General features: G+C 40.4%; 1 protein-coding gene across 4 annotated transcripts in view; it reads right to left on the bottom strand.

Annotated features, from left to right (window-relative positions):
* DAAM2 (dishevelled associated activator of morphogenesis 2) overlaps positions 1 to 27,500 on the bottom strand; it is a 206,260-nt gene that overhangs the window by 125,755 nt on the left and 53,005 nt on the right. For 2 of the 4 annotated variants that reach the window (XM_027801193.2, XM_005436277.3), the window contains exon 1: positions 17,098 to 17,300. The exons of the other annotated variants lie outside the window; for them this stretch is intronic. In XM_027801193.2, coding sequence (XP_027656994.1) covers positions 17,098 to 17,167 — 70 coding nt within the window. In that variant the 5' untranslated portion in view covers positions 17,168 to 17,300. Of the gene's footprint in view, positions 1 to 17,097; positions 17,301 to 27,500 lie in introns of those variants that run through there. 4 annotated transcript variants of the gene reach the window in all.

The following is a 27,500-nucleotide window of genomic DNA, read 5'->3' as shown; positions in this document are numbered from 1 at the left end:
AGAATGCACTAGTCTGACAAAACTTGATTTTGGAAGGAACTCAGATCAATGAGACAAACCTGATTTACATGCAATATAGCTACATTTTCATCAATTCAGTTGTAACCGAGTTCTGGCCCACTGTCTAGAGGCTTCCTTACGAGCCATCAAAAGACCAGCATTCTCTGGGCCATAAACGATGAATCAATCCTTCTTGGAAAAATTGGCTGAGACATTGAAGTGATAAGACTAAGAACATCTTCCTTTATGAGCTCAGGCTTTGGTAAGCACTCCTCCAAAAGAGGTACCTTACCAGGAAATAAGTACTATGTGAATGGATATGAAGGCCAACATTTCTACAGGGTAAGTACTGCCCTGGTCTGGGCACCATAGGTTGTCCTGTACTGACAGTTCATCACTCAGCTTTCATCTTAAGCAGGTTCACCCCAGAGGTGAACAGTCAGTGTCCAGGCTTTTCAGCATCCATAATGCTAAAAAATCGACAAGGTAGTGCTTGTTCTTGTGATGTTTTCACAAAATTGGCATCCCTTCTTTGGGACCCATACTTGAGAAACTCAGCAAAGCTACTCAGATTTTACTAGTCTGCAAAAACACACAGTGCTCAGATGAGTAGTAACCTTGTATTGCCTCACTTTCACAAAGCATCATTCCATTGCACAACTTGTACTCTTAACACTTGGCATTTTCCAGGTCTGTCTATAAGCAGTATGTAGAAAATTAACACTGATAGAGGGGTTAAATGGCACTTTTGTATTGCTACAACATTGTAACTGTGAGGGAGCTAAATACTTTTAAACTAAGAACAGTTGAGGACTGCTAGAGAGGAATCCAGCACAGATATTTTAGAATTGAATCACTGAATGAATGAATGATACTTCTAAGTGGAAGCACTGTCTTTCTAAAGATTAAGCCTGTCAGTCACAGGATGCTGAAGGGCATTTACTTAAGTTGCACTGTTAATGCTGTTTAAGAATTAATTGCAACTCCTTGATTTTTTGGTGGACATAATTTTAAGTAAATATTTATTTATTTAAATAATAATAAGTTCCAAAACAAATAAATAAACAGGCTCTAAATTAACAGTCTTTTCCTTTTCTTTCTCTCTTTTTTGCCTTTTCTTTGTCAAGAATCAGATCTGGGGAAAATGAGCTTGCAAAGGATGGGTCAAGGGCGGGGGGGAGGTAACAAAGAAAATGAAGAAAAGAACATTTTTCTTTTTTCTGAGTGGTAATTGATAACAAAGTTGTAATAAAAAATCATGAAAAAAATAAAAAACCAAAAACCTAAAAGATGAGGGTTTATTCCAATAAAAGCTCTACTGCTTTTCAACTTCTTACAAGTACAGTGATTGTAAAGATGAAGAACGTGTGATTATCTATTTCTATACATACCTCCAGTGAGAATCAATGAGAAATCTCTCTCTGGAGAGAATCCCACTATTACACAGAACTCCCTCCCACAGCTCTTCTCAATTGTACTGTTTTACCCTTTTGCACAACACAAACACATCGTCATTTCAACAGCTAACCACACACCCGCTCCTCATAGCAATCCCCCTCCTGCTTCCCAGCCCCATCTGCAGTTCAGCCTAGGTCAGGAGTCACAGTCTGGAACTTTGCCCAAGGTCTAATTATAACAACATTCTCTTCCTCTAACAGAGCCTACGTGTTCATTTCTAAACCATTTGGCTCAGTGACCAAACATAATTAAGCTAATGCAAGTTTTCCAAGTCTTATCAGAAAGTTTAACCACATGGGATGGGATCCATGCTAACTGCACAGGAGGATCCTCTTTCAATTGAAGGTTCTAAATTGTTTCTTCAGTCTCACTCTTTTCTTCATTCTCATCTCAGAAATGGCATTTTTCACGCAAACATACCCTAAATAAGCAACATTCCACAAACAAGACACCTGAAACAACTTCTATGCCAGCAGCTCTCCTGCGCAAGATTGCTGATTATCATAGTTTTTACCTCACTGTCCTGTCCTTCACCACAGCAAACAACAGAGCACAACTGTAACTAAAATAGAAAAGATTATGTTTGTATCATCACCTTTGGAAAAACAGAAGAAAGGGAGAGAACTCTGTGGGTTAACTAAACACACACAGTCCTGCAAAACTGGTCTGCAGCATAAGGATTAATGGAAAAAACTGATGTGTTCACTTCCAGAGCTGAATCTCCACTGATCAACAGACACACAATATTGATGGATGTAGCCACAGCTCTCACCTGAGTGGAAAGCATGGGATGAAATGTATGATGCAGAATCACTGTCCACGCTGGTTTATCCTAACAGGAGAGGAAGCAAAGTAAATCACTTCCATTTCCCAATGGATCTGTATCTTTCTCTCTGGCAGGATAAAACATAAATGTGATGTATTATCACAGAAGTAGAAAGAAACCTGATTTTGGACTGGTTTGGAACATAAGCCAACTCAGGCCCCACTCCCAAATCCAAATTAAATGTCTATGTTATTCAACTATTAAATAATAAACCACCTGAGCTTCATGGTATTATAGTAGCTACCTTCATCGTCACTTCCTGTTGATGAAGTGGTAGAAAAAAGCACTGTGCTCAAAACTGTCAAAATATACATTGCCTAAAGCTAAAGAGCTCTGTACTGATCCTATGCTCAGTTCCCTGGACCACATTGCTTCTCCAGTACACAGATGGTGAAACTATGAGCTTCACAGCATGTTCCAATTACCATGGGAATTTCCCATGTATGTCACATATAACACAACAGTCGTCAGATGCAATGGAAAGCAACTGCAACATGGAGGTGTGAAAAGGGGATAGGCACACAATCCATTTGTTGCAGACGCACAGTAACACAAGTACTTTGGTTTGGGTTTCTCACCATACTATGGAGTTTCCTTGTCTCCAGGGCACAAAACAGCAACAAAATACCCAACTATTTAAGATCAAGAGATTTAAATCCTTTCTTTCAGGAAGTATGGTAGTGCAGTCCTTCCTGAAGAGCACACTTGCCTGCTGTGTTGGGCAGGAGGGCATCAGACCCAAAACGTATCAACAGATCACAGGAAAGAAAATTCTAGAAAATGAGCAAGGCCTTATGCAGCAATGGCTACTCAGTCCTGGCAAGCCAGGGCCCATACTTAAAGGTTCCACCAAAGGAGAGAGCTCAGCTCAAAATGCACTGTGCATTTTCAAGCCAGTTAATGGATTTTCCCTCCTACAACACATCAAAACAAAGGTGAAGATCCCAAGGTGGCAGAAGAGTTTTTTGCAAGCCAGCCCAGGCACTCAGCTGTGGTCTATTTTACACACCATCCCATCAAAACTGAGATGGCTGAGAATGTCAAAGCATTCCACAGACCTAAAGATTGCCTCCTGCTATACACACAATATTATATACTATTAACACTACATTTAATTTTTATTTTTTATTCATTTATTTACCTAGGAAATATTCCTGAGATAAGAGAAAAGGCAAGGGCTATTTGATGACTTTCAGGTGTAACTACATCCGTGAACTTACTTAATGCAATGTGTCTGTCAAAAATCTGTTTATTTTTAATACCTTAAGAATGCTTAGGATGTGCTGAATGACTAATGACCACTAATGTTAGTCTGTTAATGCCACAAATCCAGAACCTCTCACCGGACATCAGCTTACTAACACAAAAAATACTGAAGAAGTGTAAGAGGCCTTTCCCTTCTGAAAGATTATTTTGCAACACTTCCTTTGTTTTCATCTGGGAATGAGGGGAGAAAACTCTACAAAAAAACCCAAACCCAAAAAAGTAAAAGAAAAGAGGAAAAAAAAGATACCAGCAGGTTCGTCATACTCCTCCTAATCCAGTTATCTATCCAAACTGTATTCATAGCAAATGAATTTAAAAAGAACAGTCACATCAAGATTCAAAATACAAAATGGAGAAAGCAACAATGCAGTTGGAGCCAGTATCATAAATCCAGCTAGTAATATTTTTTTATTTCTTTACAACTTTTAATCAAGTACAGATTGCTATTTTTTTATACCTGAGCTGACTGAACAATCCATTCATTCTTTTACCCGCTAAGAAGTTATTTTATTTTCACAAATGTATTAGTCTACTATGAATGACTCCACACAAAAATTTGCAGGGTCACAAGTAATCTGTCCTCCTATGTAGCTGTCATGTAGATGCAAGTAAATCTACACATCCTCAATGTTTCTGAATGGTGATGTGACCACAGCAGCTTAAACTGCAAACAAAACTAGTAAAATTCACAGCTTAAATGTTTATCCAAAATACATACGTTCTTCATCTCCACAGTGTCTAAGCATACAAGAAACTTGGGTAAGATGGGAAGCAGAGACGTCCTACTAAACAGCAGTTTTGGGGGCAGGAATACATTTTCCTTAGTGTTTGCTGTACCACACGTTCCCATCCTAATTTATCAATTCCACACTTAGGCAGGCTTGCCAACAATGGTGGTGGATCCTACAGGACTGCATACCCCCTAAATATAAGCAACCTTTCTGTTTAAGGTGCAATAGTCTGGAGTCCTGTCTTTCTTTCCTTGCCCCCTCCCTGTTATTACTTCCAAATTTTCTAGTGTTGCAGCATTGCAGTTTCAGCAACATCTACAGATACCCTCCACTTCCTTTTCAATCAGAAAGTCTGGACTATTACCAAGATCAATTTTCTTCTCTTCTTTACCATGAACCATATTTGTTTTATTCATATACCTCACTAAAGATTACCCCCTTCCATTCAATTAAAAAAAAACCCGACTTCTCCAGGCAGAGAATGACATTTTCCAGTTCTAGCCTTAGTTCTCTCTTTTCTTCTCTTTATCATCTTTAGTTTTACTCTCTGCTGGTTTTCTCCACCATTCCATTGCAATATCCTCACTTTCTTTCATGACAACTCTTCGAGTTGCAATGGCTTCTAGTAGCATGTTCCTATGCCTCAAATTGCAAAACTTTTTTTATGTAGATATTAAAGAGAAAAACACTTCTGAAGAGACACCAACTGCATAACAGCTGTAGAGACTGTGTCACACCCTGTGTATGTTTTATTTTTATTGTATTATACTCCACCAGTATGTTTTATTTTTGTTGTATTGTATTCCATTTTCCTAGCTGTGGCACTGAGGTTGTAGGTTCTCCAGTCTAAGGTCTTAGTTATCTGTTTAAATCTGTTATTGTACAGTGCCAAGTAGACCTATGGTACTAAACAAATACTAATAAAACCAGCAGGACAGCAAAAAATAATCACCCAACTGGAATCTGGCCAGGACATGACAGTTCACACCCCACTAATGATGCTGCTCTTGAGGCAGCATTTAGCAGTGTCCACAAATCCAGTGTGGATAAATTTATGCTTTATGAAATGGAATTTATGCAATGATCTCCCCTACCACAGCATTAATTTCACTAGATGGGTTGGTTTGTTATGTCATTGTTCTTCAAATCACTGTGATTGTAAGAGCCTGTGGGAAATATGCTACATAAAAGCAAGCATGGGGAAAGAATCCCACAACCCCCCCAGGTGCCACCCCAGGACCGAATCATAACTGAGGATAAGACTATCCAGCTCTAAGTCTTTCAAACACAGACTTTACTTTTGAAAGTATTCAGGTGCTAAAAATATTATTTTTAGGACCTGCCAAGAATATACTGTATTGTCAGGGCCATGAATTCAGGACAAAACTACAACCCAGGTTATGTCTGTGCTACTGAGCAAAGCAGATCTGAACGGCCTTTTCTGCAAGCTACGGATCTAGACAGCAGAGCCCAGGTTAGACTTAACTTTCTTTTGGTGGTGGGTACAACCCTGTGACGCAATTTCACAGGACAAAGTGTCTTGGAAGCTGGAGTGTGAGAGGAAACCTTTATTCAGTATAAGAATTCATAGACTGAAGGTGAAATAGAGCCAGGCAGACATGCACATTAACAGCCAAGACCAGCACATTGCTCCTTCAGTTCCAATGCAGAAGTCTGTTTTCCTTTACAGGAAGATGAAGTCCGATGCCTTTTGCAGGTCTTATGGTATGAAGTGCCCTTAACGTCATTGATTTGAAACTGGCTCTAATCAGTAATGTCTGGCAGTTCTATCCATAAGATCAGCTCCCAAAGATGAGACATCCACACCCCAGAGCCAAATTTTTTATCATCTTAAGAAAGCAGCCAAGGATAGAGTGATCTGAAGAACAAGCTATCCCACTCAGCCCTCTGTGTCAAAAGACCAGTACTAAAGCTTGGTCTAGGGACTTGAAATCTTTGCAATATTTCTATTGTGAAGTTACAAGGGATATCGATCAAGAGTTTCCCAGTAGCACTAAGAACTGCCATGCCTGGAAGAATGAACACACAAAACCCCATTACTAAGAATGTCCCTGTCTTGTTGGAATCATTGTAATTTTTCCATTCTGTCACTGCCCAATTATTTCCAGACATGATGTAACTATTTTGCCAGGGGATTTGGGAGTCAAAATGTTGCTGTTGTTGCCATCATTATCCTGGGTGCCTGAATTTTCCAGACAAAATAAGCAGCTGAGGGCATTAAAGAACCTCTGCTGAGAGAGAAATAATCTTTAAGAACTGTCAGCGTGCTCCAAGAAAAACAAACGAACAGTAAAGGTCCAGTTACATCTTCCTAAACTTCAGTTCATTTCCATGTGAAATGCTGTTTTCTTATTCAGACAATTAGTAGAAAAGTGTTTCATCTGCTGCCCAACGTCATCACAGCATGCAAAAATTGATTTCCATTTTCACACTGCATTCAGGGCCACTACATTTAAGTCCAACTTGACTGGAAATATACCTTGGTTATAACCACTAGAAACTAGCCACAGAGGTATGTGTACAAGTGGCGTTTTCTTTATTGACAGGCAAATCAATTACTTACACTGGTAAAAATTTCCTGAAGTGCTCTCATTGGAAAAAGCAACTCAGTATTTATAGCAAATGAGTATAACTGGGGAGAAACCCAGCAAAGACAACATTTGGACTTCTATGTGTTTTTCGTGGATGGCACTGAATCTTTTCAAAACTAGTCTTCATCAATGCCATCTAGGAAAGCCAGGTACCAGGGTGCAGACCTGCCACTTTCCTTCTTAGTGCCCTGCCAAAGTACAGTATATTTCTACATGTCACTGCAAACCTGTAAATAATAAAGATGGTGGCTGTCATTCAGTTCCATACACCCTGAAAAACCACTGAGGGGATGATAGTTAAAAGGCTGCTCTACTGATTCACTAAATAGAAGAAACAGTCAGTAGATGTATTACAACGGGAACAGGTCTTGGGATTTTGATGCTTCCTCCATCTTAGAGATGGTTTCCATAGGTCAAGGCACAGACAGGGTCACAAAGTGTCACTGATTTTATATACCTATTTTTTAAGCTACTCAGATTCTGCAGTTGTCAATTTGGCACCAAAAATAAATTAACTGTAGAAAAGGAAGTTAAGAAAAGGTCATATAAAGCATTTTATTCCAACATTTTTATTTTTGTTCAACATTCTAACAAGGGATATTTTGGGTTCAATGCCCTGAAACCTCAACATTACGCAAGTAGGTTTGAACTCCAAGCCAGCAGCTTGGTGAAACTGTTGAACTTTTAGCCTAACATGTCTTCATGAAGAATGGATATCTGGAAAGAGTTCTGCTCAAGGATTTTGGGTTGTTGTCTTTGTGTGTTTTTAAGTGGCATCCAGATAAAATATATTTTCTGGCTGCTGTAATATTTAGAGCAGGAGACTTTACACCAACACTGAAAGCTGGTTTCAGAGCTGCAACTTACTGCTTTAGGTTTTGGGACCATTTAGTGCTTCATGGCACTATGGTCAACAAGCCCTCATCTATATTTAGGTCAAATTCCACAGAGCTGATGCTCTGGGTGACAGATTGTGAACGATTATGAGGGTCTGAAAAGAAAGTGTACGTGAAATGAGCCACCTTCCTTGCCCGATCAGCGGGTGCTTTTGGCCAACAGCAGTATTCCGCAGAGTGCTGTAACAGAACACCCCTAACATACTCAAATGTGAGGATCTTCTTTACAAAGCAATGCATATCTATGTGGTCTAAAGCACATGGTACACCAGGGTGTGGTGCCTGTGCCAGTCACCACCAACTCTATTCTAGCTAGTTCTAGTCTCCTGGATTCTCATGGCAAGAGATCATGTCCATGGCAAGAGATTATGTCCATGGCAAGAGATTATGTCCATGTCAAGGTCCTTTACTGTTCATGATTAAGAAAAGTTTAATTATGGAGTATATCTAGGGAAGACTTCCTAGAACTGTAACTGACAACACACTCTCCGAGGATAAGTTATTTGCTGAAATGTATGCCCAGATACCGAAAAAAAGACTTCAGAGACATTGCATACAGCAGACATTTAGATTTCTAAGTATCCACAGCAAGTCAATAGCCTGCACCAAGATACAGCAAATTCTTTCAGCTTCTGAGCCCAAACTACTTGCATCTTGTTGATAAAGATTTGAGCATACTCCACAGAAAACCAGACTGCAGTATAAAATTCCCTCAGCTCCCCAGCACAGCTGCACACTACAGGAAAGAAAAAAAACACAACACAAAAAAACCCAAACCCAATCCTGCTTCTAAATGTCTGTTTGATCTGGGTACATAGTCCTTGGACATGATTCAAAAAGAAAGCCCATTGTATGCAAACAGAACAGAAGTCTACCCTCTATTAGAGAAGGAGCATCTTTGTCCTCTTGGGGCTGCAAACACAACTATTATATGCAGTGATGTATGCTTTTGCAGAACATTTACCAATATCACTACTTGTCCATAGTTCTGTACAGCACTGATTTGATAGACTGTACAGTATTTTACCCAAATCATCACCTACTGTACTTTATTTTGCCTTACTCTTTGGAAGCATATTTAAAACTTAACTTAAATCATTAATTTCTACTTGGATCTTATATTTTTTATTAATGTATGGAATACATACAAGTAAAGACAGTAAGAAGTCATACATTGCCTCCTACAAGTTCAGGTCTTGGCTCTGCTACCCTGGTCAGGCAGGGATATTTATAAGAAAAATACATACTTTGCAAGAATAACTCCCACTGCAAGAAACACTGAAATTGCTGTTACCCCCATTTTCTACTTGTTGTAGAGAAGACACAGCCAATCAGTACCAAAATATTTCTAGTAACAAGAAACAGCAGCAGCATTTGACCTTCTCCCTGCCCAGAAACCTATTTGAACATGGAAACACCCTCAGTTTTCACCCAAAACTTTGCACCTCCCTGCCAGCAAAATGAGTGGGAACTGCAAAATGACAGAAAATCTGAAACATCAAGACCAACTATGTATTTGGACTGGATGGCAAATCCAAGCAGAAATATGTTATATGTAACCCAACAATCTGCATGCAAGCTGCCAGCCTATCACTAATTTTTAATTATTGGCTGTTGGACCAGTGAATAAGATGAAAATGGCACTGTCACTACTGAATCCCCAAGTTTTACTTTTTTTTTTTTTTTCTCCCCAGTCATTCCTATTACAAGCAAAGGGTCCACCACACTACCGTGGTGCCTAGCAATGCTTAAAACAGAAAAAAATTGTACAGACAAGTGGGTCCATCTCCAAGTCTCTGAAAAGAAGATAACTAGCACATGTATAATGCAAACACTGGGTCCACACCACTGAGACACTTTTCAGGGTGACTTCTTCCCCAATGCTGGTTCTGTTCATACCCTAACATCAGTCAAACACAGCCTGTAAGAAGCATGACTACTGTCCAGGAAACAACCTGAGGTGTGGGTTTAAGGTGTTGTCACTTAATAATCACAGAAAGCTCCACTGGGATAACCCAAGAATTAAACAAATTAAGCAACACAAGTCTAGAGAGAGGAGTTAGAGTGGGAAGTAGTTTTAAGGAACATTGTTTTGTTCCTGAGAAAAAATGGTTCTTTAGACAGGAGCAAGTCCACAAGGTCTTAGAATATCCTGTTCATGCTGAGATTTCAAACACAGACAAAAATTTTCTACATTTTTAAGAGGTCACGCATGATAAGGAAACAAATAATCTTCTACAGGGCCTACTAATAGCAGCACTAGCTCTCCTTAATTCCCAGAGCACGTTTCATATCCATATCAATATTGCATGATACATTTCCAGCATCTACTGGAATACTTCTATAGTAAGAGTTTCTCTCCATTTAAATTACAATAGTATGACCACATGGCAAACAGTGCTTAATCATCAAATCCCATGATAACCACCAAGTTACCTGTTTCCCAGAAAGTTGCTCACACTGGAAGTGCTCTCTAAGGAAGTGATTTTCATAGCACCTCGGAAATTTTCCTCTATGCAAAAGAGGATGAAACATAACATTGCCCAAATGAAAAAAAAAAAGAACCAACACCAAAACCCAAACTAAAAATCAGTCATGGGACAGGATCTACTTTGAGAAGCATTTTTTCTTGTTTATTTAATAGAAAGAAACCAACACTGACAATATCTTGGAAATTAGATCTCTGCCACCAAAGAAAGAATTTCTCTAAGTTGGAAAGAGTTTCTCTGGTGACCAAAATTTAAGCTTCCATTACTAAATAACTGGATAGAGGGAAACCACTTATCATGGAAAATGGAGCAAAGGGCAAGAGGAAAGATCAGTTTTCTAGATGAAAGGACATTGTGCTCTGTAGGAGTACTACAGCAAGTCTCGTGCTGTGGAAGGCCCTTGGTGTGGAGGTAATGCCAGTGGGTCACCCAGCCAATACTTCATTCCAGAACATAAATTTATGCCTTTGTATTCAGCTCTTCAAATATTTAGGCTGAGGTCACTCCAGAGGAAATCTATTTCTTATCATATACTAAGGGTCTTATATTCTGCGAGGCTAATTATTTCAGACCTTTGCCAGAGAATCCTCCCAGAACTATATTTATGCAGACAAAGTCATCAGGAACAGAAAGAAAAGTGGGGGTGGGGTGGGGTGGCAGGGAGAGAAAAAAGCAGCATTTTATTCTTCTCTTCAGAAGGATATTGGAAGGAATACTCAAAATTCTGTTTGCCTTACCAAGGCGGTAATTTCAGGGTGAACATACTATTGGGATTAGTTAGGAGACTTTACAGAAGCCTTTCATTCCTCAGATGAGTGAACAACATACATTTGATATACAGTTTCCTCTCCATGGGTATAACAGAGTCCTATTAATTCCAATCATAGAACAAGAGACTGACTCTTCCAAACAGAACTCAGACTCAGTTAAAATCTCAGGTACCCACCAGCCACAAATCCAATGAGGGACATTTCACCAGAAATTATTTAGTCCCCAAAATATTTCATTTTCTCCAAAGACCTTTTGAGCTGATTTTAGCAAAGCTGGAGCATTCAAATAATCATTTTCTGACTCCCAGGGAATATATTCTAAGTCATACACAGACTTCAGTAGGGGCCAGTATGAACACCCTCTTTTTAACTGCATTCACTCATGCAACTCTTATAATTAAAAAAGCGAAAGAAAATCTGATAGTGCTAGAAGCAGAGTTGATAGAGAAACTTTCTTCTTTTAATAACTGATATTTAAAATGAAAGGTTAGATTGAAGATAAAAACCCCTTTCAATTGGGCTGTAAAGTTGTTTTCTTCGCTTCAAGAAGTAGGCAATGCAGTGAGGCAGAAAGCTAAATCTAAACTGGAGGTAGTATCTCATACTGGAACCTGAAAGCATACGTATACTTGGTTAATGTTGCACAGACTTCTTGCCAAAGCAGATGTGCTCAAAAAAGGTTTAGTTTTCAACCTTAATCCTAACTCTGTGAAGCGTCTGACTACAGATTCAGAAAAGCAACATATGCCCTATGTCAGCAGTAGTTTTATGCTTCAGCTATACTTCCACACTTTCCCTTAAACCTTCCTGGCCCAGGAATACTCTTCCATGTTGCTTATAACAGCTGAACCAGCTTGTCTCCAATTAGAAAGACAAGGCAGAGTCATCATTGCTTCTGACACCACTGAACAGAAGCTGCCCTCCAGCTGTGCAGAAAGTCAAAGCTTCCTTTTCTCTCTGGGTCTTGAGCAGACCTTCTGCACCTTTACCAGCCAGTGCCAGGGTTGTGCATCATGGACTGCACATGCAACAACCTTCAGCTCTCTCCATTCTGCACCCCTACCACCACTGTCAGCAAAGACCTGGATGTAGTTTACTCACTGTTTCTCCTCACCCATAGATTCTCCATGCATCACAGAGTAGTAGTAAGTAAGCAGCGCTACGGAGAGCGTAACTAACACAACACATACATGGGAAAGTGACTTTAAATACAGACTTTTTCCCCCACTGATTGAAGAACTTGGGATATGTCAGTGTTCTGCATGTCTCTTGGTTGGTTTCAGAGGAACATTTTATGTTCTTTTCTTACTTCTATATGCAGATTCTCTTCATCAGATATAGCTTTGGAGTCCATCAAACAAAATGCTTCTCACCTGCCTGCCACTTCTGAGACAACCCCATGGAAATAAGGTAATGCCAGCACACTGACATTTAGCTCCACAACCATATAAGCTGTTCAGCATCAGCCATCTACAAACAACATATGTGCATTCAAAACCTAAGGCCCTGTCAGTCTGTTGATGAAGAGTAAAACAATGTCTTCCTGTTCTGCTAGTCAGTTAAGATCACACAAATAACTCATGATTAAACATTAAAAATGGGTTACAGGTGTGGCTGGTAGAACATAAACTTTAAGCTCAATGTTAAAATAAGAGTCAAAATTCTAAGCTTCCTTCACTGCTTTTGTCACATATCCCTTGTTTTCAGTGCAAGGTGTTTCTATACAGTAAATGCTTCCAGGGTCGCAAAGCCAACCACACACACTCCAACGCAGTTTTAAAAGAGAAAGACAGACATCTTTCATGCAAGTCTTCCTTCCTTCCCATCTGAAAATAATGAAAACAGCCTCAGTCAGACTTCTGTCCCCTTATTTCAAGCTCCACTGACTGCCAGTGTAGCAAATACACCACCTTAGTTCAAGCTCTCTGTCCCCTCTAGATAAAGCAAAAGTAAAAGAATTTGCAAGCCATCTCAGAAATAATTGGCTGGAAGGAATTCCTTTACACTGGCTTTATTACAACATGGAGAGCACAGTTTTTTGCAATACCTCTTTCCTATCTTCTTCCAGCCAAGGAAGTACTTCAGTAAGGAGATTTAAAGATAGAGGGCCTAAAACAAAGCTTTTACTATGATCCACATATATACATATAGATAGATAGATAGATAATCTACACACATACATATATCTCATTTCCTTGTTCCAAAACTCCACAATATTTTGATAAACTCACCAAAAGTGGCTGGGGACGTAAGTACAAAAACATGTACACTAAGTTTATTTTTGGCCGGTTTGTTTTGTGGCTTTCCTCCAACATTTTGGATGCACAGTCCCACTAGGGTCACAGTGCTAAAATTTTCCTTTAAAAAGTCCCACTCAAAGGTCCAGGCCTCTTTTTCTGTCTCCATACCACCAGCATCCCAATACTCCTGAAAAAAACCTGAATTTATCCAGTGCAGGAAAGAATAATGATGTGTATTATGTACATCCTTCCATACTGAGTCCTCTCCTAGCTTGGCTGCGCTATGACATACCTTCCTTCACCAATGCAATTTTCCAAGCCATACATGGGGAGGAGATCTGTATAAAGCTGTAAAGGTGACTAACTGCTTTGGCTCATCAGATCTAAAAGTTGGTGGGGATGCAAATTTAGAGTTTTGAACTGAGCTAAGCAGAATAGCTGGAGCATCTTGGTCCCCTCAAAGCCTAAAGTGAGGTAAGACAAAGGTCATGGTTCCCTCAAGGATTACACCCCACAATGGTTTTACACACAAAGAACCCCATCTCACATGGCTTTAATGCCCCATTTTATACTTCAATCTATATTTTTCCATTAAGTGGACATTAGAATCCCAAACCACATGTTTTATTCTGTCCATCTCTGGAAGGTAAAAAAAGTTACAAGTCCACATTATTTTACCAGACAGTAGAGGGTAATCTATATGAAATATATGGAAGAAAAGGGGTGGAGGTGGGGGGAAAGTTGAAGGGAAGATGAAATTAAAACATTGCCTTCAGCCTCACTGAAGAAAATTTATGTGTCTTTCTCAAGGAACAATGCTTCTTTCATGCACTCATAAGGAGAGTTTTCTTTCTTTGCAAACACTCCATTGAAAAACTAAAACCAAACAATTGCCAGGTTGACAAGAAAGATCTGACAGGTTTTCTTTAAGAGGAAGACTGAACAGCTCTTGGAGCAGGTAGCGATGGGGTGAACCATGATGCACCTTTCATTCAGAAAGTGATAAATGAGTTCTGAGCAACTCGTAGAGGGAAAGAAAAAAAGAGAAAGAAAAGGAAACTGTGAAATGATGAGTCAAAATATCCCCTTTAAGAAAAAGGTATCATTTTAGTCTGCAATCGGGGTTAAAGAGGACACTTAGAAGCAACATATACTACCAAGAACCTTTTCCAGGGAAGACCCAGCTTCATGACCCCAGAAGCCACATGCTGAAAACTTTCACATGATCAGAAGCCAAAAAGACACACACCACACACCTTTATGGAGCTGAGGAAAGGGAAAGCACTAGGAAGTGGTTCACAGACTGGGTGTAACAATAAATCACTGCTGCTTTTGAAATACGGCTGGGCCAGGCAGCTCTTAAGAAAAATGCTGCAATATTGACCTCAGCAGTTGAGGTTGGAAGGGGGTCTCTCAAGACTGTCTAGTCCACCCCCCTGCTCAAGCAGAGCTAGCTAAGGCAAGTTTCCCAGGACTGTGTCAGTGTGGGTGTTAAGTATTTCCAAGGACAGAGTCATAACTTCTCTGGGCAACCTGTGCCAGTGTTCAGCCACCCTCAAGGTGAAAAAAAAAAGTTTGTGTTCAGATGGAATTCCCTGTGTTTCAATTTGTGCTCATTGCCTCATACTCTGTCACTGGGCATCGCTGAAAAAAAAGTGCACCTTTCTTAAGCAAAGAGCCAAATTTCTCAAAAGTTCTCTTATTAGCAAAGCCCCTGCTCTATGTGAGCATTTAAGGGACTTACTTCCATGTACAGATCTAGACTAGCTGCATAATGAGAGAATGTTGCAGAAATTCTCTCTTGAGCCAACACCCAATAATGACAGAAAAGAACAAGCTGCAGAAAAAAGAGATCCATACATTGAAGAAGTATATTAGAAATAAAAAACACCAGTACATTCTTCTTTATGTCAACCTCATTACAGGTTCTCACACCACAAAAATTCACAGACAGGCTGTCAATTAGAAAAAAAAAAACACAACAACAACAAAAAAAAGACTCCTTATATTTGTAGAAGGTGAGTCTTCACAGATTATTAGTCCACTGTATTTTAGGTATCTTCCCCATCCTTTCTCAAAACTAATGTTAATGACAAAATTGTGTTGTCATTAACATTTGAAGTTGTGAATCCCTAGACAATTTAATACCAATAGAAGCAGCCTTAAATAAAATCTCTTGATTGACAACGCTTATCAAAGTTTGTTAACTACAAAAATGTTATTAACATTAAAAGCTGTGGTTACCCAGAGGAGTTAACAAATAGAGGCAGGCTTAAAGAAAAGCTCTTGATTGGTAACACTTATGAAACTACTGTTTCTCAGTTCTACTACCATCCACAGTGCAGACACTATCTCTGCATTAACACAGGCAGTGACAGTGACAAACACAATGGACTTTTACATCTACTAGTTCCCGTACCAGGTAAAGTAAGATCATTGTTATTGCACTGGCTTGCTCAAAGACATTCCCTAGACATACTAATCTAGTCTTATTATTTTACCACTTGGGAATAAGTCTTCATAACAGGAGATGATCCAAACTTAAAAAAAAAAAACAAAAACCAAACCCTAAAAACAAACAGCCTTGGGTCTGGATTTGAATTCTCCAAAAGCTTAAGTCTTTGCAGAATTGTTCCCTTTGTATGCCTCAGCTGCTTGCACTGAAGTCAGTGGATGTTTGACCATTCTTTTCTGTGGGCACAGGATAGTATTTTAGCCACAGCAGGACTGCTAACTGCTACCATCTAGTATTTGCTCTTCAGAAGCTTTTTGGGGCAAATGCTTAGAAAGTAGTTGAATTCAGGTTTTGTAAGCAAAACCCCAGAAAAACTCTTTCTCAGAGGTCAAGCCCTGTTCCCTGAGGCCTGGGTGCAAGCTTTCTGGCAGGACTTCTCCTGAGCTTGTTGTGTGGAAGATAAGGAATCTGAACAATTTCCTGCTCAGCAGCATGTAGTTCCCCAAACATCTGACAGTTTATGTACTAGGGACTGTCTCCACAGAAACCTGGCTAGAGAGACCATGATGCTGAAAATGACAGCTTTCCAGTAGCAAGCTGTTCATCTTCACTCCCTCACACTCTCTGTCCTGTATTACTTTCTAACTTTATTCTCTTGCCTGTGGCTCTCCCATAGCATACCGGGTAATGCACACCTCCTCCCAACCAGGTCTGAAGGAAAGGCTATTGACTCCCAAACCAGTGCACCAGTGCTGCAATTAAAGCCACTCCCCATGGGATCCCAATATCACACACACTCTCTCATTCACCAAAACATCATGCACCAAGTGAGTGTGCACTTGGCCCTGACTTGCCACTCTCCTGCACTGCATACATTATCTGTCAGATAAGACTCCAACAGAGCCCTTTGGTGAACCATGAAAATGTTTTTTTATAACCATTTCAAAATCAGAAGGGCTTCCCCTCAAGACAAATTGATTTTTATCTCTAAAGACATAAAAGATAGAGAAAAAACAAAAGCAACCCTTACATTTCAGGTTATCCTAAAACAGGGCTGCTTTCACCCCTATGCCAGAAAAACAACGTAGACCCCAGGGACCATGAGCAAGGTGTTACCTTTCTTCAGGCAATCCTTTACCATGCAGCTGCCTGGTCTCTTCAGGGCACTCGCCTGCTAGACTACACCCAGGAGATGCTGTAAGATTCCTTCCAGCAAAATTGCCCAATTTCCATTGGGGCCAGGCCCATAACATGCAGTAGCTGAACTTATCCAGCCATTTCCAAGTTGTAGCTTCATAGAATTAGTCCCTGAAGAGTAAAAAGGATTCAGCACAAAACGGTTCTAAAGGCTTACCTGAAATGATGCCTGAAAAGACATCTAGCCTGGCCTCTCCAAGTTGTATGTGGTCCTTCAGGGCATTCATTCAAAACAGGGATTAATTGAAGAGAACATCTCAATTAGTTGATGCTTTTCCTGTTCAACTGCACGCCATAAAAGGGACATTTTACTATTCAGAGGAAATGCAGGAAATTCTTTCTTTAAATGCACTGATCTTACCAGTCTGCTCTGCAGCCTAACCTTCCTCAGCACAGCCAATTGCAGGAAGGGGATTATACACATAATCCACAAACTTTACTTGCCATGCGTGTACAAGACACACTTGAATGACAATAATTAGAATTTGATTTTAAAGAGTGTTTGGCCTTTGCAATCAAGAGCAGACTTTCACAAAACTATCCAGATTCCATTTCAGTGCAAAACAGGAGGCAAATTTCCCCTTTCACCAATATCTTTTCCCCTTCTACTGAACCCGAAAGAAATAAATAGAGTAAGGAAAAGAATTTAGAAAAATCTATCACCATTGAATGTGCAGCATTCAACAGCATAAAAAGAAGGGGAAGAAGGAAACAGTTACAAATAAATACATGTTTCTTCTGTGATTTATCACAAATTTTGAAATATCCAGCTCTCATAAGAATGTGAAAGCATCTGGGAAAATCTGTTTTCTTCAAAATTTGGCAATTCGGAGAAGAGACTTTTTCATGGAAAAATCTTAATGGAAAAATTTGCTTGAGACACACTGAGCTCTTTCAAAAGTCTAACCACCAGTGTCAGTAAGGGAGATGAACACTTACCAAGATCTAGTCTGTCTTCTCAGAACAGTCAACTCAAACAGCCAAGTGCTCCCCCTCTCCAACTTCAACACCTGTAGGCTATTTACCAGCTGTGGTTCTTCAGTAACAGCAATCATTTAGCTGCTAGTTTGGTCAGGAGTATGGATTCTACTTTACCCCTGAGCTATCTCATCCACTCTGAACAGGTACTATAGCACAGCAGTAGGAGACACAAACAAGACTGACTGCTCTTGGTGCTTTGTGCCTTAATGTACATGGGGGAAAGTAACAGTGGATCTCCATCTATCTTTCTAGGCAAGTGTGTGAAGCATGAATAGTAACTCAGCAGTCAAGGATGCCTTCTTTTGCTGAGCAACTTTGAGTGGTACAATGCTTGGGGAAAACAGATTTTAAAAAGTCATAAATACAAATACATACGAATGCCTTGTATCAATCACTGCCAAAGGGGCAGCAGAGCAAGAATGTCCAGCTGCGTCCGCAACTTGATATGCTGCCTTTTAGATCTGCTCAAACCTTCAAATTTTTCAATTCTCATTTCGAAATAACAGGCAAAACAACAATCATACCACAATTTTAAGGCACATGTGGAAGGTATTGCAGATTGGAACATATGTAAGTGGCACCGTGCAGTGAGAAGATAAAAGCAACGCATGAAGATATTTCTACATGTTAGCTGGGCAACAAGTAAACACAGGCTGGGAGCATGAAGAATGTGATAGAGGGCAGTGTAAAACTTGCCTCAGGTTTATTTGGCTTCCACTGGCCTCAGTGAGACATATACTCACAAATCTGACAGACAATCTATGGACCATAAAGCTGAAAGGGTTGTACCGATTAGCTAGTCTGACCTCAGTCATAGCACAAGCCACAGGATTGCCATAAATTAATTCCTGCCTGAAGTAGAATATAACTTTTCAATAGGCATCTTATTTGACTTAAAGATTTCCAGCAGTAGAAAATCTACCACAACCCTCAGTTAACTGTCTCTCACTTTAGAAACTTGTGCTTCATCTGCCAAGTTTCAATTGCCAGAGTCTGGACCCTGACTTACTTTTCCTAGCTATTGAAGAATGCTATCGCCAAATGTTCTCTGTATAGCTAATTATAAATGGTAATCAACAAGTCACCTTTTAAGCACCTCTATAAATAATTACAGGATAAGCTTTTGAGTCTCATCCATCAATATCCGGGATTAATCCATGTTAAATTTTGTACCTTCTATTTACTACCTCTGCAGCAGTCCATCACATGTGCAACGGTCACTTGAAAAACAGCTAGCTCTTGGATCAAAATAGTTACTCAAGTTTAAAACAAAAGAAGTTATGTTTCAAGGCAACCTAGCAAGACACAAGGATATCACAATACAGGTATGAAAAGAATGATGGTCTGCTTAAGATCATAAAGCAAGTAAGTGACAGAGCCCATAGTAATGCCAGTTAATTCTGATGTTAAATCCTGGTCCTTGTTCGCAATGCCATCTTCCAGCATGACACAAGACAGAAGCTATTCTAAATACAAAACAAAAAAACCCACATCCTGGAATCTCTCCAGATTTAGAGCAAGGTTTTTGAGCTATTTGCATGCAACTGAAAGTAATATAGAAAAAATCTGGGGATCTGCATAATAGTATCTTTCCTGATTATTTTGAGGCATAGAAAACATACCAAGCAAATGAAACTCTTAGGCCTGCACCCACAGCAGGCCCACTCACAGATTTTTGTTCTTTTGCAACTTCAGAGGTGCTTGGCAAGACCAGTTTCAGCAGCCTACTGAGGCTTTACTATCAATTTGATTTCTAAGAACTAAGTAGTCAACAAATTCTTAGTTCCAATTGTAAGTCTGTCCCACGAATTCCAGTTTGCTAATGTAAACACCATAAAAAAAAAAAACCCCAACAAACAACTTTAAAAACAAAATATTTGAAAGTCAGTTTCCCTTCTTTACTAGCTGCCAAGGGCAGGGTTCAGGGCTCTGTGCTTCTCAAGTTGATGAAATCATTAACACCTACAGCAGCGTCAGGAATGTAACTCTGCCCTCAGGACTTGGTAAGTAATAAGAAACTGGTGTCAGTTTCACCTTTAAAAACCAGTTCCAAGTAATAAATTTCCAATTTCAGATCCGGATGGAAACCCAGCCCAAGCAGCATAGCACAGGCACAATTCAGAGTGCTTTGTTCACAAGGCATCAACATGGGCAACCATGTCAGCAAGATGCTCACAAAAAGTCAGAAGATCCCTACCGTAAAATTATGCCTTGCTATAAAATGCATCCAGCAGAGTATGTGGAGAGTTGCTACAAAAAACAGTGCACAACACTCACAGCTCAGAAAACTTTATTCATTTTCTCTTTACCCAATCCTTTTCTTGCTACAGACGCCAGACCAAGACTTAGGGAGATCTTGTGTGGCAGCTTCAGGCAGCAGTCAGCCAGTCTGGAAGCTAGAGAGCCAGTATGAATTACAGGGTCTGTATGCATTTAGCAACTTCAGTGAAGGACCCCCTTTATATTCACTACAACACAGTTCTGTCTTTGCTACTGCAAGGGGTACTACAGAGGAGGCATTAGCAGCTGCTCCTTGGAAGAGTCAAGGTCTCCTGGTAGGATAAAAATTGGGTGCAACCGCCTTTCCAGCAATGTGAGTCTCAAGTGCCCCGCAGAACACGGCGATAGCTTTTTTGTGCCTCATCTGCCTCTTTTCCATACACAGCACAACAGCCACCATCCTATGTAAGTTGTACATGCCCCTTTCCATTTCATGGGGGAGGGAGCCATGACTGGAATTTCAATACTATCCTCATGCTATTAGTTTATTTAGGTCTGCCTAAAAGAAGCACAGCTGGCTTTGTAACATATAAACCCACTTAAACCAACAGTTCCTTGACTGTGCTACCTCCCATCTATGCCCTCTGGGTTTAGGGCTGGAGCAAGAGATGCTATGTGACACCGTTTCTGCCACTTTCATGTTCCCCAACTGAATTCACTCTTTCATTATAAGCCACAGGTGAAAATAAATACCACAGTGATAATCCACCATTTATTCTGTATGCATTTCGAGCTCAAGGCAAACTCTATATCTTCCAAACTGTTAGGATGGGATGCACAGGGCATCCTAACCTGTCAGATGTCCTGCAAGTTGCTGCATATATTGACACGCTTCTTTTGAAACTAGTGCTACGTTTTGTTTCTCCCTGTAAACGTACATCAACACCCTTTGTGAAAAGACCCCCTCTGATGCATGGTCCAGTGCACTGCTGGTACTATATGCCAATCCTTCTGTAAAAATCACTTCCTTGTGTCCCACCAATAGCCCAAGAGTCCAGGATTCTCAGTCATTTCCTGCCCCTTGGAGTAGCATCCAACGATGTCCTGTTTACATTTCAGGGCTGTGGTGGGAATAAACACCATAATGTCAGGACATTCCATCAGCAGGATTCCAACTCAACCATGCTGGGCTGCAAGCAGGATGCTGAACCAAGTATAGTTTGACTTCTTATTTTATCTTCTTTCCTCTTACTTATACTTCCCTTACCTAACCAAAGTCAGTCCATGCAACTAGTGGACACACTGAAAGGGTCTGTACAATTGTGAAGCTACTAAATTAAGGGAACTAGCAAGTAAGCAAATTAATATAACAAGCAAGGAAGGGGTACTGGATCACAAAAAGTTTCTTTAGTAAACAGAATTTCAAAGCAACATAATCATCCCTCCATACGGCAGATGACAAAATTGAGACACGGACAAGGCAAAGTAATTTCCTGGTTAGATGGTTGTAAGGACTAAATTCCGTTGTTAACTACAGTAGCAGTAAAACTAACGATAAGTCAAAATTATTTCATTTTTATTATTCTTAATTACATTTCAACTACTTAAATAGCAATACTTGAATAATGAGGAGATATGACAAATGCATCTGCTATTAAATCTCAGCCAAGAGAGACCTCTTTTTAAATAGGTTATAAAATGTCCAGACTACAAAACAGTCTGTTAGCAAATAGGCTGTTCTGTGGTATGATTAAAAGCTCTCTATTTCTCACCCCAGAAATGTACAAACAAAAGCTGGCTTCTCCATTCCAATCAGAAAATTAAATGTAAACATTATAAAGGATCTTGAGACACACAAACTGCATGGCTACCAAGGACAGGCTACATGCTCTGCAAGCAACATTTTCTGTGAGGCACTGGATCTCTTGGAACCAGAGAAAACAAAGAAGTGAAAGATATACTAAACATGTACTCGATTTGTCCCACTACAAAAACACCCTGCTGGACAACATTTTGTTGAGTGATCAGTTCAATCTAGATTTCAAGTGTTGCCATTTTATGTGCAGTAGCTACTATACAGGTATTGATCCTTGATGGACTATAATTGGAAACTAGAAGACTGTGCTGTTGGAATGAATGCTTGCTGTTTGGGATTGAATTGGCATGGAAATATCTCCCTAGCACTTGCATAAGATTCTCTTCTCCAAGTTGCAACCCAGGACTGGTTTAGTCCCACAGGTATCTCATTTACTAAGAGTGGTAGCCCTGAAGGCTATCTGGAAACTCCAGCAAGTGTGATGAGAGCTGCAATCTGCTCCTAAATAAAGCAAGGGAGATAAGGCCTGTGCCTCGGGCTTGCAATGGTGTCCTTACCCACTTCTAGGTGTCAGTTATTAGCCACCATTCATCAAGTGGATTAGACCTGCCAGATGCTTCCCTCTGAGAAAGATAGCTTTCAGAACCTGCTTCAGGTGCCACAATGCCATGCAGAACACTTTCTGTTCTGTGAAATTATTCCAGAAGGAACACATGGAAGCCTAAGCCTCACCATATTTAGAACATGATGCAAGACTCACCTCTTTGTCCAAAGCATAGTGTGAACTGTAGACTCAGAACCCCCTGGCACTTTTCCATGAGCTGTATTTTTCTTTCTCCCTGTCCCTGAAGTTTACAAGTGCGTTGTTGGAGGCAGGTAGGTGGTACTGGTGCTTTTGCTCCCCCTATTTGGGAAGCCGATGATTTAAACCATGTGCACACAGTGAAGTCTCAACAAGGACATTATAAATGCATGTAACGATGTGATGGCTGCTGGCGATCAATGGGGGGAAAAAAAAGGGAGGAGGAGTTTACTGGGTTTCGGGCCAGCTCCTAATGGACAAGCTTCCACATCACAAAACCAAACAGTGCAGCTGCCACTAATCACATCAATCAGCCATCTTCTCAGAACAGCCAAGCAGCAAACGGACACACTGACCAAGCTGCTCTCTCTCAAAGTGCTTCCACAGGACTCTAGAGCACACAGCAAGACAGGGTGTGAGGAAATTTGATGTATATTGCCCACACTTTTCTTGCCACTTTAGCATCTTTGACAAATATTACACTAACTTTAAAAATAATCAGTGGGCCCAGTATAAAAATAAAGTGCAAGTTGGCTTCCATGAGAAAGCAACTGAGCCAATGCCATTTATAGTAATTCGACGTGTCACTGAATAGCATCATTTTTATAAATACACTGAAAGCCGGACATGAAATAACTGGTTAACAGCTCCCTAATCACAAGGGCTTCCTCTGCTACACATTTTTCCTATTTACCCAATAGCTTCTGTTTTATATCTAGTTTGCTAATGGAAAGAGAGGAAGGGGGAGGGGGGGAGAAATTGGCCTAAACTGATCCAGCAGATGCACAGAGCTGGGGCCTCAAACACTGGCTTCTTTTCTGCAGCCACCAAAGGGCGATGGGGGAAGAGACATTTCAGCAAAATTCTTTCTCTGCAGCAACTACCGCAGAAACACATTTCCCTCTGTTTGGAGCCACTCAAAATAACTGCAGCTCAAATGCCAGAAGAATATTTTGTGCTTCCTGCATTCATAAGAAGAAAGAGATGGGAAAATACTAAAGAAAGTTCCTAGTATGGTGGTCTCAAAACAGCAGTAGAAGACTTCAAAAAAAAGTGCAGTCTCATAAAGAAAGCAAAACAAAACTACCCCAAAATATTTAGGTTTTAATGATCCCAAAGTGTTTTACAACCATGCATAGGAAATACATAATTTTATGAGACCACTCATCTTCTATGCCACACAGACTATTAAGATTTTTACAACAACTCTCTATACCCAATTTCTAACAGCTGCTAGGAATCCCTTTGCAAGCGTGACTGCATGCAGCACAAGCAGCTATCATCATTTCTGCATGTACTAAAGTAAACAAAACTTCCTCAGGTATGTTGACTTCTGTGTCTGCACTGCTTAGAAGGTGGGATGCTGAAGCACACTGGCACCTGTGCACTTCCATGGTGGACACCCTGCCTTGTATTACCAAATGAAAGGGGGTAAAGGATGGAATGAGGCTTCACACTGTCACGACACCACAAGGCCAGGAAAAAGGTGGGCCTTTTCACCACCTACTCAAAACTGCATCCACCTTTGCTCTGTCCATTTTAATTTTAAGCTGCTCAAAAAATAATGTTTTTAAACTACAAAGTTGGAGGAGGGGGGCACTGTAGATGCAAGAAGAACGTGATTGTGAGAGCTGTCCAAACTCAGGTTGGTAGCAGAGGCAAGAAGCAAACACCTGCCTGTGTTCTTTGTCCACGAGGCCCTTAGCTCCAGTGACTGAAATTTCACTGTATCCCCTATTTCCATACTGCAGTATTAGCCCCAGAAACAGGCATGTAAACCTCCTATGCTAACCAAGCCGTAAGCATCTTAACATTAAAACTACGCCTATGTTACTGAGTTGTCGTAGCCCATCATCAGCATCTAAATCGACAGAGTATTCTGTGTTGTGATGACTTACACTCATTTTCCAGCCAACTGTCAAAAATATGTCTATCCAGAGAGGAAGGTGACAAACATGAGAGGGCTAGTGGCACTGAAATAATCTTACCTCTGTACTGACTGAAGTGTTGGCAGGTTCTAGCCTATAACCTATACTTGCAACTACTCTAAGATGGGGTACCCTGTACTTAAAGCACCTCCCCAGGTCTGGGTCAAAGGCATTTCTCTTTGTGAATAGTATGAGTGAATTTGGGAAAAACAGGAATGTATCAGAAGGAATGGGACTCTGAAGATTATTTCAGACTTAAACAAAAAGCCAGAGAAGATGATGGCCCAGCAGCAAATGCCTTGACATGCTGAGTGGGATTACAAACCAAGGCCTACACTTTGTATGGAAAAGAAGCAAGCAGACTGCCAAGACCCCTCTCTAAATACATTTCAAAGTGGGTTATTGTGAGGAGTGTGACCACTATGATCTCAGCTGCCAACGAGTACTTCTGTGGGAAGCAGTTTGCAAGCAGGAACTCATTCTCCCAACAATCCAGGCTTTGACCCATATTTGTGCTGTGCAGTTAATCTAAGTGGAATTACTGCTGGTGAAAGGGGCCATATGGACAGCCCTTGAGACAGAAATCTTATTTACCCACAGAAACTCCTGTGGCCAGCAGCATTCTAAGATATATCTTACATGCATGTGCCAGGGCCACGTGCACTTCTCTCCAGCTCCCTAAACAATTAATCCTGGACTACCCAACCCCAGTTTTCTGTAAGATCACAGGAAGAGATTTTGCAATTGCTAGATTCATACAAAGTAAATAGAAGAGCGACTCAAAAACATTTTTACGTAGCACACAGAAAGCCTATCACTGTTTTCTGATTAGTGAAATGTTTGTCTGGGTCTGAACAGAGGACATTCAAGAACACATCTGTTGGTATGCTGGTCCAATTACAAAATAAATACATTGTGTTATAACCAAAATGTGTTTTGCCATACTTGCTGGATACTATTTTGCTCCCTCTCCTCTCAGCCTACAACTCCTTTAGCTCTACCCTGGAACTGCTTAATAATGACACACAAAAACTTCCAGTTAAGATCTCCTTTAGCTATTATGAGGATGAAAGCCATAAGGGGAACTTAAAGTCAGCAAGGCAGAAGTTAAGCCTGGACTTAGATCCTACTTTTCCTGGAAAGTGAGGCTTGAAACATAATTCCCCTGTGTCTTCACTAGGCACATGGATTCTGTCTACACAAACTTTGGAGGACTCCGTGCATATTCCTTACATGCAAGATAGCAGCATATCACACAGCTGCCAGAGAAGCATCCCTTGATAACATTCTTCAGCTTGTTTTATGAACTGAGATTTTGCAGAGGAGAACACCAAATAGAATAAACTGGCCAAAACCAGCACTATATGGTGGTACGTCAGTAGACATACAGGCAAACATAGATGGACTAGAAGTCTATGCAATGATTGAGTAAATCAGAACATTTTTTCCTCTCAGTTAGATTATATGAGTTGGAACAACTATAGAGGCCCAGGATCCTTCCATTTCTTGAAATGCAGTGGCAGATAGTGTTAAGAAAACTGCAGCTGGATTCACTGTTGCTCAGCAAGTGTTAACAGAAACTACATCTGGCTCCCTTCCTTGTGTTTCTCTAAGTTTTCAAATGGAAATATTCCTTATTTAAATACTTTCTAGCCACCCTACACAAGGCATCCCACACACACTCCTTTGGTGGATTCTTCTACAGGAGTGCAAGTTTAAGTATTACAGCAGTTCATTGTCTTTTGGTATCATATGCTTTCATGCCAACTGCTGAAATTCTGGATTAATCACCACTGACAGGTACTGAGACAATTCAAAAGCTCATTGCTTCAGACATCCTAAAACTACCAGGCAACCACAAAGCAAGTACATAATGTCATCAGCAGAACAGGCACAGTTTCAAAGACAAGCAGAAAGCCTCACTGCTTTCCTGTAATCTGTAATCCCTGGCCACCATCTTTGCCTGATGAGAGGATACTAGTCTTTCAAAAGAGTAAGTGGAGAGAGCAGAGGCAGCATTATATCTTGAGCATACCCCTGGATGAATATACCCTCATGTTTGCATGCCATCGCCCTGTTGCATATTCCAAAGCGAGACTACTTGGGCTTCATTTGTCCTTGGCTTCTACAGGCAGAGAGCTGTATGCTTGAGGAGATAGGGTAAGGATTCATTTGTGGGATGTCTGCCTTCAGCCCTGGGAAATGAGACTGGCATAATATTCACTTCCACCTTTCGACTGAACTTAGGGGTAATTTGCAATTTAGTACTGAATGAAAAACATCTTCCCCGGGAAACTGAAAGCAAGTATTTACCTTAGAGCTACACCCTCTGTTCCACCAAAGCAGTATGTTCGAACAGTTATGCATCAGGACAGTCTTTTTAGATAGAAAGTGTTTGGAGAACTCACAATAATACCTTGCCCAGATTGAAATCTCACCTGGACAAGACTCATGAAACACTAGACCTTTCCCCCTCTAAGCAGTAAAACAGTGTTAACATCTCTTGCATAAAAGACAATGCCAGACCTATTTTTGCTTCTGAAACTAGTACTGTTCCCACAAATTCTCCTGTATCAGATCCTCCGCTTATTTATATTGAAAGGTCCTTGGAGCAGTGGCAGCTTCTCCTTTTGCTCTTCATTGGAGCTTAACTACAAAGAATAATAGTAAAATCTGCATTGGCAACATTCTCTATGGCCAGGCATCAGGCCCAGATAAAGCGTCAGAAATGCTCTGACCTTAAATATATTCTCTTATGCTTGCTCTGTGTTCTCAAGTACAGCCATCGTTCACCTCAGAGGGATGAATTTGCC

The sequence above is a fragment of the Falco cherrug genome, chromosome 13 (genome assembly GCF_023634085.1).
Source record: "Falco cherrug isolate bFalChe1 chromosome 13, bFalChe1.pri, whole genome shotgun sequence".
Lineage (NCBI taxonomy): Eukaryota > Metazoa > Chordata > Aves > Falconiformes > Falconidae > Falco > Falco cherrug.
The sequence above is the reverse complement of the archived record's forward strand: the minus strand, read 5'-3'. Positions and strand labels throughout refer to the sequence as shown.